Source organism: Scyliorhinus canicula, chromosome 25 (assembly GCF_902713615.1).
Source record: "Scyliorhinus canicula chromosome 25, sScyCan1.1, whole genome shotgun sequence".
Taxonomy (NCBI): domain Eukaryota; kingdom Metazoa; phylum Chordata; class Chondrichthyes; order Carcharhiniformes; family Scyliorhinidae; genus Scyliorhinus; species Scyliorhinus canicula.
The window spans coordinates 8,703,673-8,715,736 of NC_052170.1; the positions used below are offsets into that span (position 1 = coordinate 8,703,673).

The window sequence follows — 12,064 nt, forward strand, 5'->3', positions numbered from 1 at the left end:
GCTATGAAGCAACAGTGCCAACCACTATGCTACCATGCCGCCAAACAGATATCAACAGGGGTTGCCAAAATCCAGAATCGTTTGCAGCTGAACGTTTAGCTGGTGCCCAATGATGAAAGACTCCACAAGATAGACCATAAGATGCAGGAGTAGACCATTCGGCCCATCGAAGCTGCTCCGCCATTCAACGAGATCATGACCGATCTGGTGTGATGACCCTTCAACTCCACTTTCTTGCCTTATTCTCATAACCCTTGATTGCCAAACATCCTGAAAGGACAAAAATGGCACGTTGGTGAATACTGAGGCACACTTTGACACTCGAGTGAGGTACACTCTTGAGGCAAGTTTAGCACAGAATGGGGAGTGCTGACATTGGATGCAAAACCGAGAAAAAAGAGTGTTCTGTGTTACACTTTAATAAGGGAAATCCAGGCTCAACCCACTCTGTGGAGATGGAAAAGCAGCAGTCTTAAAATTCACAAAGTTAATGGTTCGCAAGCATTCAGAAGGATTTTTTTTTTTTAACACAAGCGGAAAACATGGGAGACAGTAGCAAACGAGATCTGAAGGGGAAGGTGCTGACATTTTATTATTTGGATCAGTAATTACAGTAATTAAAAATAATGACAATGAGAAGACACTGCTGAAAACTAACAGAGTTAGCGGAGCTGGGGCAGTGTTAAATCAGTTCACAGCGAATTGTGCGCACATTTGAGCGTTTGTGAATGGATTCTGAAAGCCTTGTTTCGAACTGCCCCCCCCCCCCCCCTCCGGTGGCCTGACTTTGCAGGCTGATTTCAGTCCTGTATCCCTGTCAAAAGCCGCACTCTCAAATGGTTATATTTGCCCCAACTTTAAAGTAGCTGCTCCTGTAGCAACTGGATGTATGAAAGCCTAAATAAAGTATGGTAACTTAGCAAGGAGCTAACGCAAACTGTGGTGCCTCTATCACTGGTCGCGAATGTTACCAATGAATCAAACTTGGGTGCTTTCTGTTATTTAGGTCTGACTGATATTCTTTGAATTTTCAGATTCTGGACATCACATATTCCATTTGTTTGAATTACAGATGCTTGCTGCACAGTGAACATCAAGGATAAGGTGAATACCTCACCAGAGGCCGAGCCCTGGAACCAATGTGGACACTTAAGTACAAAGTTAGTACAACATGTTTATTTTAAATCACTTTTTAATAGGATTTTTTTTTCCCTTTGATCACCTGAGGTGGGTTTAATGTGAGGAGCGATCGAGTGGCGAACGGAGCCCTTTACATTTTGGGCACAGGCACTTCAAGGTCAGACAGTGTAGGATTAGGCCCAGGATGAAACTCCGCATTCTCTGTCCTCGCAATGTACGGTGACCAGAGGGCATCACCTCCGAGTAAGGGGGTCACCCAGAGGAGGAATGTCTTCCCTCAGAAAGTGGAATTCTTTACCGCAGAGCGCTGTGGAGGCCGGCTCGTTAAGTACATTCAAAGGCTGAGATAGATTTTTAATCAGTAAGGGAATCAAGGGTTATATTGATAAGGCGCGAACGTGATTTTTAAGGGTTATTATATCAAACCGGTCACAATCGGGCAGCACGGTGGCGCAGTGGGTTAGCCCTGCGGCCTCACGGCGCCGAGGTCCCAGGTTCGATCCCGGCTCTGGGTCACTGTCCATGTGGGGTTTGCACATTCTCCCCGTGTTTGCGTGGGTTTCGCCCCCACAACCCAAAGATGTGCAAGCGAGGTGGATTGGCCGCGCTAAATTGCCCCTTAATTGGAAAAAATGAATTGGGTACTCTAAATTTTTTTTTTTAAATCAGTCACAACCTTTTTCTTTTATTCGTTCATGGGGTGTGGGCTCTCTGGCTGGGCCAGCATTTATTGCCCATCCCTTGCTGTGGGTCTGGAGTCACATCTAGGTCCTTAAGGACATTAGTGAACCAGATGGGTTTAACGACAATGGCTTCATAGTTATCATTCGACTTTTAATTCCTGTTTTTTATTTGATTGAATTCAAATTCCGCCATCTGCCCTGGTGGGATTTGAACCTGGGTCCCTGAGAGTATCACCCTGGGACTCTGGGTTACTAGTCCAGCGACAATACCACTAACGACACTGCCTCCTCTTTGAATGGCAGAGCAGATGGGCCAAACGGCCTGTTCTGCTTCTACATCTAATATTGTCACGCAGTGCCACATGCTGTGCCAGTCTGCAATTTGTTTCAGCCATTTTCTGATCTGTAAGCTCGAGATCGCCAATGGGTGGACTGTGACAAATAACGGGCTGTACTTTTGTGCTATGATCAGCAACAACTGGATGAAGCTGTCCCAGATCTTTTGATGTTGGGCCATTTAGATGCAGTATATGACAGGAGATTTGCACCCCATCGGTCTGAATCAGATTTGAATTCTGGCAACGGAAAGCAGTGACACCATTCAAGGATTAGGTACTTCAGTTCAACCTTTGAGCAGCTGCAACTCTGACTCCAGGATTATAATGGGGCCAAAAGATTAAATTATGAGGACAGTTTGCATAGACTAGACTTTAGTATAGAATATTGAGGGCTGAGTTAAATTAGGGGTGTTTAAGATGATTGAATGATTTAATAGGGTAGATAAGGATGAATTCTTTCCTCTGGTGTTGGAGGTTTTTAAAAACATTTCACGGTATGTGGGCATCGCTGGTTAGGCCAGAATTTGTTGCCCATCCCTAATTGTCTCTTGAGAAGGTGGTGGTGAGCCGCCGCCTTGAACTGCTGTAAAGCATATGGTGTAGGTACACCCTCTGCGCTGTTGGGGAGGGATTTCCTGGATTTTGACCCAGCGACAGTGAAGGAACGGCCAATATATTTCCAAGCCAGGATGGGCGTGGCTTGGAAGAGAACTTGCAGGTGGTGATGTTCCCATGTGCCTGCTGCCCTTGGCCTTCGAGGTGGTAGAGTTTGGAAGGTTTGGAAGGTGCTGTCGAAGGAGCCTTCACGAGTTGCTGCAGTGCATCTTGTAGATGGCGCACACGGCTGTCACTGTGTGTCGGTGGGGAAGGGAGTAAATGTTTAAGGTGAGGGATGGGGCGCCAATCAAGAGGGCTGCGTTATCCTGGATGTTGGCGACCTTCTTGAGTGCTGTTGGAGCAGCATTCGTACAGTGGAGAGTATTCCATCACGTCTCCTAACTGTGCCTTGTAGGTGGTAGACAGGCTTTAGGGAGTCAGGAGGGGAACGCCTTGCAGCAGTATTCCCAGCCACTGACCTGCTCTTATAGCCACGGTATTTATATGGCTGGTCCAGTTCATGTTTCTGGCCAATGGTAACTCCCAGGATAGTGGGGGATTCAACTCAATGCCATTGAATTACAAAGGGCAATAGTTGGGTTCTCTCTTGTTGGAGATGGTCATCGCCTGGCACTTGTGTGGTGTGAATGTAACTTGACACTCATCAGACGAAGTCTGAATGGAGTTCAGGACAATGGAGTAGAATCTTGAACCGAGAGCTCGGCTATCCAGGGATGATGTCAGGAGGAATTTCCTCATGCACGGCACAGTGGAAATCCGGAACTCCCTCTCTCTCTCCCAAAAAGCTGCTGAGGCTGGGGATCAATTGTTTCTTTAAAAGCTGCTGGATTTATTTTAGGCAAGGGTGTGGAGGGATATGGAAGCAATGCAGGTTGGATACAAGCAGATAATGATACAGGGCAGCCACAATCTAATGGAATGGCAAGACAGACTTGAGGAACTTCATGGCTGAATGGCTAATTCCTGTACCTTAATGAATTTCCGATTTCTCTAGGTGTGAGCAATTCTTCAAACAGCTATCGTGTTTCTATCGCTGCTCTCCAGATGCTACAATGTGGGCAAGCCCAAGTCATTCCAATTCCCTTCTGAACGTCCCTCTCTGTCAGGGCTTCTGTGACCAATGGTAGGTACGCTGATGGTCAAGCAGCTCTTTAAGGGCTGACCAACTTAGCTGTGAGTATACTGGGCATGAATATGAAGTTGCACAGTGTCACGTACTGTCACTGTAGCATCCGGGATTAGATTAAATATAGGCTGATGAGTAAACTCTTCATTGAGAATTTATACAGCACCTTTAATGTAACAAAACATCTCTGGACCCTTTAAAGAAGCGTGAAACAAGGTTTGACACAACACGACAGAGTTTTTTTTTGTTTATTCCCGGGATGAGAGCGTCATTTTCAAGGTCATCGTTTGTTGCCCGTCCCTAACTTGCGAAGGTGGTGACCAGCTGCCTTTACGAACCTCCCATCTGGGGGAGGTGCACCCACAGTACTGTTAGGGAGGGGCATTCCAGGCTTTTGCAACAGCGACAGTGAAGGAACAGCAAGATATTGGGACAGGTTGGCCAATGATGTCGGTTTTTAAGGGCTGCCTTAATGCCGGAGAGTGCGGGAGAGGGAATTTGAGAGCTTGTGACCGAGATAACTGAAGTCACGGCTGCCAATGGTAAGGTGAGGAATTAAGGAGTGTACAGATCTGACACTGAACCCCCCCTATCTTTACCCTCTATCTTCTACCTCCCACCAATTACCAACCGCGGCTTATACTTTGCCAGATGGACTTGAGAAGAAATCTCCCTTTTTCTTCAGAACATTGTCACCCTTCAGCTCAAGTGACCTAAAAACCTGCTCCGCAGCGGGGAGGCCTCTGTCTACACTGGCTACACTGGCCATCTGAGCAAATTTGCAGTAAGGCCACTTACAAAGGGGAAGAATTTCTGATATTCTATCCTTAAGCCAACATCTATTTACTGTCTCAATGCTCTCCAGTTGAGATCAATTAAGTCGATGCAGACCAGGGGCTAAACAATAATCCTGGTCATATGGCTCCACAGCTATCTGGATAAAGTTGATGAGACTCCAGAGTGATGAGGCAGATCTAATCTTGCCCCAGCTCTGGTAGTGCAGCGGACTGAATATCCGTACAAGCCAATATTGATCTTGATTTGTAACAAGTCTCAAAATTCTGGTTTCCTCATAAATTTAAAAAAAGAATAACGACCTGATGGAGAGCCACATTCCCTGTGATAAGTGTTATTCTATCAGCAGGCAGTAGCTGTAAAACGTCGGATAGGAATCGGGACGCAGACTGAGCTGCCCCTAAATGTCCCGCTTACTGTCACTCTATTTATGTGTGGGTTAGCGAGTGGACTAACTGATGTGGAATTGAACCATACCGAGCAGATCGCCAGATTTAATCCCAGTTTGCTCTTGTCCCTGATCCCAGCCGGGGTGTGAGGGGAACTTGCAGCTTCCTTCGCACATCTGGCCAGGAGATGGGAAAGCGAAATCAGCCAGAGTCCTCTCCTCCTGCCCGCGATGTTGCTACGTCTGCTGACGTGTATGGACCTGCACACTCATCCCTACAAGCATTGACGTTGGTTTAGCACACTGGGCTAAATGGCTGGCTTTTAAAGCAGACCCAGGCAGGCCAGCAGCACGGTCCAATTCCCGTACCAGCCACCCCGAACAGGCGCCGGAATGTGGCGACTAGGGGCTTTTCACAGTAATTTCATTGAAGCCTGCTTGTGACAATAAGCGATTTTCATTTCATTTACATTTCACAGAAGTAGGCACTCCTGCCTCTGCCAGCTCTTGGTTGAAAGAGCTTTCCAGCTCGTCCCACTGCCTTATTCTTTCTCCTCGTCCTGAAAACATATCCTTTTTTTTTGTGCAATAATCTTTTGAAAGTTACACCCGCATCGGTTTTCGTGACTCATTCGGACAGCGGACTAAGAACATCATCATTTGCTGCGTTACATTTTGCACCCCCCCCCTTAGCGTGTTGCCTCCCGTACTTTTTGCCAATTATCTTAAAACGTGCTATGCCAATCAACAATGGGTGACAATAGAGCCTGCATTGGCTGCGACGTTTCCCATGGTGGAATAGTTTGTCAGCACAAGCAGAGGGACAGTTTGGACAGAGGACGCCAGGTACATGCGGAACTGTACCGCTGCATGAGTCGGTGCCTGTAGAACTGATGCGATAGGGGAGAATCTTCAGCTGAAAGCACTTCCCACCAATAGTAATAACCTTTCGGCCAATTGCCCAATGAAAATGTTGTAAAAGCAGGATCGCCGGGTCACATACCCAAGTCATGGTTGGGACAACAGATATTGTTAAACTCATCTATTTTTAAATCAGCTTACTAGGGAAAGGCCCTGGTGATATGGCTGTCTGAACAGGTTCCATTCTCCCTCGACAGGTACAAAGCGTGTGAGTACGATCAGACCTGCGTTAGAAACTGGAACACAGATTTAAAGTGGTCAAATCGCACTGAGAGTACCTGCACTTCAGACTGTATTCCTTTCAATAAGGTAGGTGTGGTGTCTTGAAAGGCTGGCAACCACCAAGTAGACTAACAAATGAATGGTTCATTGAGGCAAATAACTATTTACAGGGAGTGGGATAAATGCCACTGTACACCACCACTCCAAACTCTTAATGAACAGTAGAACCCGCGCTGAGCCCCAGGATTTGCACACTCCTACCGATTGGCCTCACGGGTCACATGACCCTTCAACTCTTAACCCCCCCCCCCCTTAAAGGGGCCTGTTACCAAAACCCTCCCCCTTTAAGTCCCTGATTAATGCATTACAGCAACAATGGAACTATTTACAATATTATACAACAAATGGATCTCAGTCTACCCAAAGACTTCCTGATCCTTTGGGAGCATCATAATTCGCTAGCAGCTGCTCCCTGCTGCCGAGTTCAGTTTGAACCTCAACGGGTTGGCGCTTGACTTGCGCCCCATGCAGATAATGTCCCCAGTTTCCCCCCCTGGGCCCCTCCTAGGGGTAGCTCGCCGCAGCATCACCTTCATCCGTAGCAATATCACCGACAGGCATACTAGAGACGGCCTGCCCCGGTGCGTTGTACAATTCCGTCCTCAAATGGTCCAGGTGTTCCTTCACCCTATTCCCTTGGATACCTACCTGAGATGGCACTGGATCTGTTCTGGCTACGGCCCTTCCAGCGATCCAATTTGGATCAGCACCAAAATTCTTCGCACATACCAAATCGTCCACCTCAGATGTTCTCTCAGGTTATCTCGAGTCATGATGTTTCTTCAGTGTACTCCGTTTAACCTCCACCCTCCCCACCAAATTCGGAAATGTCAGATCCAACCGCGTTCGAATGCAGATGCCCATTAGCAACTAGGCGGGTGGAACCACTTGTGGTGGCATGCGGTGTTGTTCTCCCGGTGAGCTGGAAATGGGCCACTCCAGTTTGTAGAGTGATTCTTCAAGGTGGCTTTGAAAGTTTGGGCAGCTCTCTTAGCCAGTCCATTGGAAGCAAGGTGGTAGAGAGCAGCTTGAATAGTTGAACGTGGTTGGTTCTCATGAAATGTTGGAACGCTTCACTGGTAAAAGCAGTCCCGTTATCCGAGTCCAGAATCTTGGGGGAATCCATGGGTGGCGAATATCTGTCGCAATTTTTATAATGTTGCCAATGAGGTCGTGGACTTCATTTCATGGGTGGCACTGCAGCACAGTGGTTAGCACTGTTGCCTCATTGCGCCAGGATCCCAGGTTCGATTCCCGCTTGTGTCCCTGTCTGTGTGGAGTCCGCATGTTCTCCCCGTGTCTGCGTGGGTTTCCTCCGGGTGCTCCGGTTTCCTCCCACAAGTCCCGAAAGGCATGCTTGATAGGTGAATTGGACATTCTGAATTCTCCCTCTGTGTACCCAAACAGGCTCCGGAGTGTGGCGACTCGGGGCTTTTCACAGTAGTAACATTGCAGTGTTAATGAAAGCCTACTTGTGACACTAGTAACGATTATTATTATTATTATGCATGTACAACCACTTGTGAGTGAATATCTATGATAAGCAAGAACATGGAGCCCATCAATGGGTCTGCAAAATCGATGTGTAGTTGTACCCATGGTCGGTCTGGCCACACCCAACGGTACATTAAGGCCACAGACAACAGGTTTTCTGGATATGGCACTGTTCGCCCAGATTCTCTGTCGATATCCATCCCAGGCCACCACACATAAATGCGTGCAAGCTCTTGCAAAAATATCTGTCCAACGGGAGTGGGAACGAACACCCTTACTCCCCATAATAATACGCTGTCTTCAAATTTAACTCGTCTTTTCTTATCTGAAAGGGGTGTAACTGCTCAGACCTGTTTTCATGATGCCAGCCGTGGAGAGACATGTGTTTGACTCGAGATAATATGGGATCATTTTGGGTCCAAAACTTGACCTGTCAGACCGACACTGGCTAGAGCGGTTTCCGATGGGACTGCCAGGGGAAGTATACTTTTGGGTCGGAGAAAGTGACTTAAAGAGTCCGCGTTTGAAATGTGTATGCCCGGCCTATGTTGAAATGCATATTCGTAAGCTGCCAACACTGGAGCCCAGCGTTGGACCCTAGCTGAAGCTATGGGGAGGAATAGCCTTATCCTCCATAAATAAGCCCAACAGGGCTTGTGGTCGATAACTACTATGAAATGTCGCTCTTAGACATATTGATGGAGGGCGGGATTCTCCGGCCCCCCCCGCCGGATCGGAGAATCGCCGGAGGGTGGCGTGAATCCCGCCCCGTCGCTCCGACGCCGGCTGCCGAGTTCTCCGGCGCCGGTTTTTGGGCAGGGGCGGGGATCGCGCCACGCCGGTCAGGGGCCATTGTCAGCGCCCCCCACCCCCCGGCGATTCTCCGGGCCCCGATGGGCCGAGCGGCCGCCCGTTTTCGGCCAGTCCCGCCGGCGTGAAATAGACAAGGTCCATACCGCCGGGACCTGGCTTGGAGGGTGGCTTGCAGAGTCCTGGGAGGGCGGGAGGTTGGGGGGGGGGGGGATTCCGGCCCCCGAGGGTGCCCCCACGGTGGCCTGGCCTGCGATCGTGTGCCATGGGGGCACTCTTTCCCTCCGCGCCGGCCTCTGTAAGGCTCCACGATGGCCGGCGCGGAGAAGAAACCCCCTGCGCATGCGCCGGAACATGCTGCCGCTCCTGCGCATGCCCCAACTTGCGCCGGCCGGCGGAGGCCCTTCGGTGCCGGTTGGCGTGAGGCCCATCTCTCCAGCACCGGCCGAGCCCCCGGAAGTGCAGTGGATTCCGCAACTTTCGGGCGGCCCGACGCCGGAGTGATTCACGGCGCTCTTTGGCACCGGTACGGGCCACCCCGCTGATTCCGGGAGAATCCCAGCTGGAATTTATTCACTCTGAAGATTACAGCTAGTGCCTCTGTTGTGATTTGCGAGTAAGCTTGTTCTGCATCAGTCAGAGTCCTCGAGGCATAGGTGAGGGGCCTTTCTGCACCATCTTGTGCGCTAAAACCCCTCCGATTCTGTCAGGAAAGCGCCGCAGGTAAGGATGATCCCTTTTGAGGGCTCAATATCAACCAAGAGACTGGATGACTATAAAGCCAGTTTAACCTGTTCAAAGGCTTCATTCTGATGCTCTCTCCAATACCACCTCTGGTGCTTCTTGAGTAGTGCGTGTGAGGGTTCCAGCATTGTAGAAAGATTGGGAATAAATCCGCCGTAATAGTTCGCCATTGCCAAAAAGGATTCCAATTCGGACATTTTTGGTGGGCCGGTGCTTCCTTATTCACTTTTATCTTCTCCTCCATAGGGTGCAGTCCTGTGGCATCTACCCTAAACCCTAAGTTCATGACCTCGGAACGTACATTTTTCTCTCTTCATTCAACCTTACACCAGCCTTTTTATAAATCTTCTGAAAACTTCTTCGAGATTTGCTCGGTGCTCGGGTCCCCTGGCGCTGTGAGGCAGCAGTGCTAACCGCTGTGCCGACGGGCCCCTTCCCTTCCCTTGTATTGACCAAGACGTTACTTTCTTGACTAGAAACAATATGCAGGGCTATGGGGAATGGCACTAAACCACTACGCTCATTTGGAGATGCAGGGACGATGGGCTGAATGGCCTCCACTTGTGCCGTGACAATTCTGTCATTGGGTAAGACTTCCCCCCAAAGGCGTGGAAAGGCCAATATTTTACGCTTTATTTTCCGACTGAGCTGAAAAAATGCTTTGGTGCTGCAGAGGAGTTCGCCGGTGACGATGCTCGAGTCAGTCACCACGGGCGCGATTCTCCGACCCCCACGCCGGGTGGGAGAATCGCGGGAGTGCCGGGCGAATCACGCCACGCCACCCTGGCACCCGCACGCGATTCTCCCACCCCCCCCCCCCCAAAACGGCGTGTCGCGTTTTGCGACAGGCCGCTCGGAGAATCGCCGCTCCGGTCGAGCGGCGATTCTCCGGCCCGGATGGGCCGAGCGGCCTGCCGAATACGACTGGTTCACGCCGGCGCCAACCACGCCTTGTCGCTGCCGGCGTGAACAGCGTGCGAACGCTGCATGTGGGACCTGTGGGGGGGCGGAGGGAGAATCGAGCACCAGGGGGGTGCTCAGGAGGGGTCTGGCCCGTGATCGGTGCCCACCGATCGTCGGGCCGGCGTCTCTGAAAGACGCACTCTTTTCCCTCCGCTGCCCCGCAAGATCAATCCTCCATGTCTTGCGGGGCAGCGGAGGGGGAGACGGCAACCGCGCATGCGCGGGTGATGTCATTCAGGCGGCGCCGCTTTGATGCATGCGTCAAGGCCCGGCGCGCGAGATTGACGCGCCGCCGCTCCTAGCCCCCTGGGGGTGGGAGAATAGGGGGCGAGGAGCGGCCTCCGACGCCGGAGTGAAACACTCCGGTTTTCACTCCGGCGTCGGCACTTTGTCACCCGTTGGGAGAATCGCGGCCCACATTTCCTTCTGCAGGCAAGCCCACGGAATGGACACAGAGGCACCAGGTGTCCCCAAAGAAGCAGCAATGGAGGCGAAGGTCACTTCCCACCAGCTGTGCTGAAGTATTTTATCAGTCCTATCAGGAGTTACAAGCAACTCTGTTCTGGAATTGAAAATGGCAAGTGGGGGAGTGTGGGGGGAGGGGGGGGGGGGGGCGCAGAGATTTATACATGCCGCAGTGACCTCCGTGAGAAAATGTAAAGTGTTTTTTTTTTACAAATTAATGTCTGCTTTGTTCTTTAATTTGCCCTTGAGCTGTAAAATGTGAGTTTAAAATTCCCATTTGTCTGCAAGGCTCTGTCAGATTTCATTTTACACTGAGAGAACAGAGGAATGAACCTCCTCCCGCTGCCTGATGTAAATGGCCCATGAAGAGACATTGATGCATTACACATCACCAAATAATCCAGGGAAGGTATTATTTTAATCAATTTGACGGGGTGTTTTGCTGGTAGCAAGGCCCAGAGCAGCTCTTCATCAACGAGAGCGAATCTCGAGCAGTTTAATCTTCCCGGGATTATAATCACCAAAACCTCCAGAGAAACGAGGTTGTGGAAACGAGAATGGGGGGACTGCTGAAGCAGGAGGGATATGCGTTAGATTAATTAGATCAATTACCGTCTACTCAATTCAAATGATCAGATTAATTCCAATTATATTTTAGCATTAGGTTCCCATTTTACGCTGTTAATTACATTGATCCTGTAATTAGAGTAAAGCATTCTAATTTTTTAAGCATAAAATGCCTTTGCATTATTAGTAGGCTGCTAAAGCACTCCCATGGTTGCTAGGTAACCACTTTGCCTGCCCTTATTTCTCGTTGTGGGTGAAGCTGGTATTTCAAAAATGTATCCAGTAAAGCCAGAACAAGAGTAACAGAGAAATTTGCCACTTATTGGTTTGTGATAATTTAGCAAACATGGTAAAATAGAAAGCAGATGCTGCAGAAAGAGGCCATTCAGCCCATCATTTCTGCACCGTCAGAGAAAGAACTGTCCATGTTTCAGCTCTCAGTGCAGTGGGCAAAAGAACTGAATGCCAGAGGTCAGGTGAGAGTGACTGCCCTTGACATCGAGGCAGCATTTGACCGAGTATGGCATCAAGGAGCCCGAGTTAAACTGGAGTCGATGGGAATCAGGGGGAAAACTCTCCGCTGGCTGGGGTCATACCCGGCACAAAGGAAGATGGTTGTGGTGGTTGGAGGTCAATCATCTCAGCTCCAGGGCATCACTGCAGGGGTTCCTCAGGGTAGTGTCCTAGGCCCAACCATCTTCAGCTGCTTCATCAATGACCTCGCACCACA

The 12,064-nt window shown here is 49.8% G+C and overlaps 1 protein-coding gene across 1 annotated transcript in view; it reads left to right on the top strand.

Annotated features, from left to right (window-relative positions):
- rtbdn (retbindin) overlaps positions 1 to 12,064 on the top strand; it is a 54,365-nt gene that overhangs the window by 32,696 nt on the left and 9,605 nt on the right. The window contains exons 3-5 of the mRNA XM_038784810.1: positions 1,073 to 1,160; positions 3,774 to 3,902; positions 6,207 to 6,318. Of these exons, the coding sequence (XP_038640738.1) occupies positions 1,073 to 1,160; positions 3,774 to 3,902; positions 6,207 to 6,318 (329 nt within the window). The remainder of the gene's footprint in view (positions 1 to 1,072; positions 1,161 to 3,773; positions 3,903 to 6,206; positions 6,319 to 12,064) is intronic.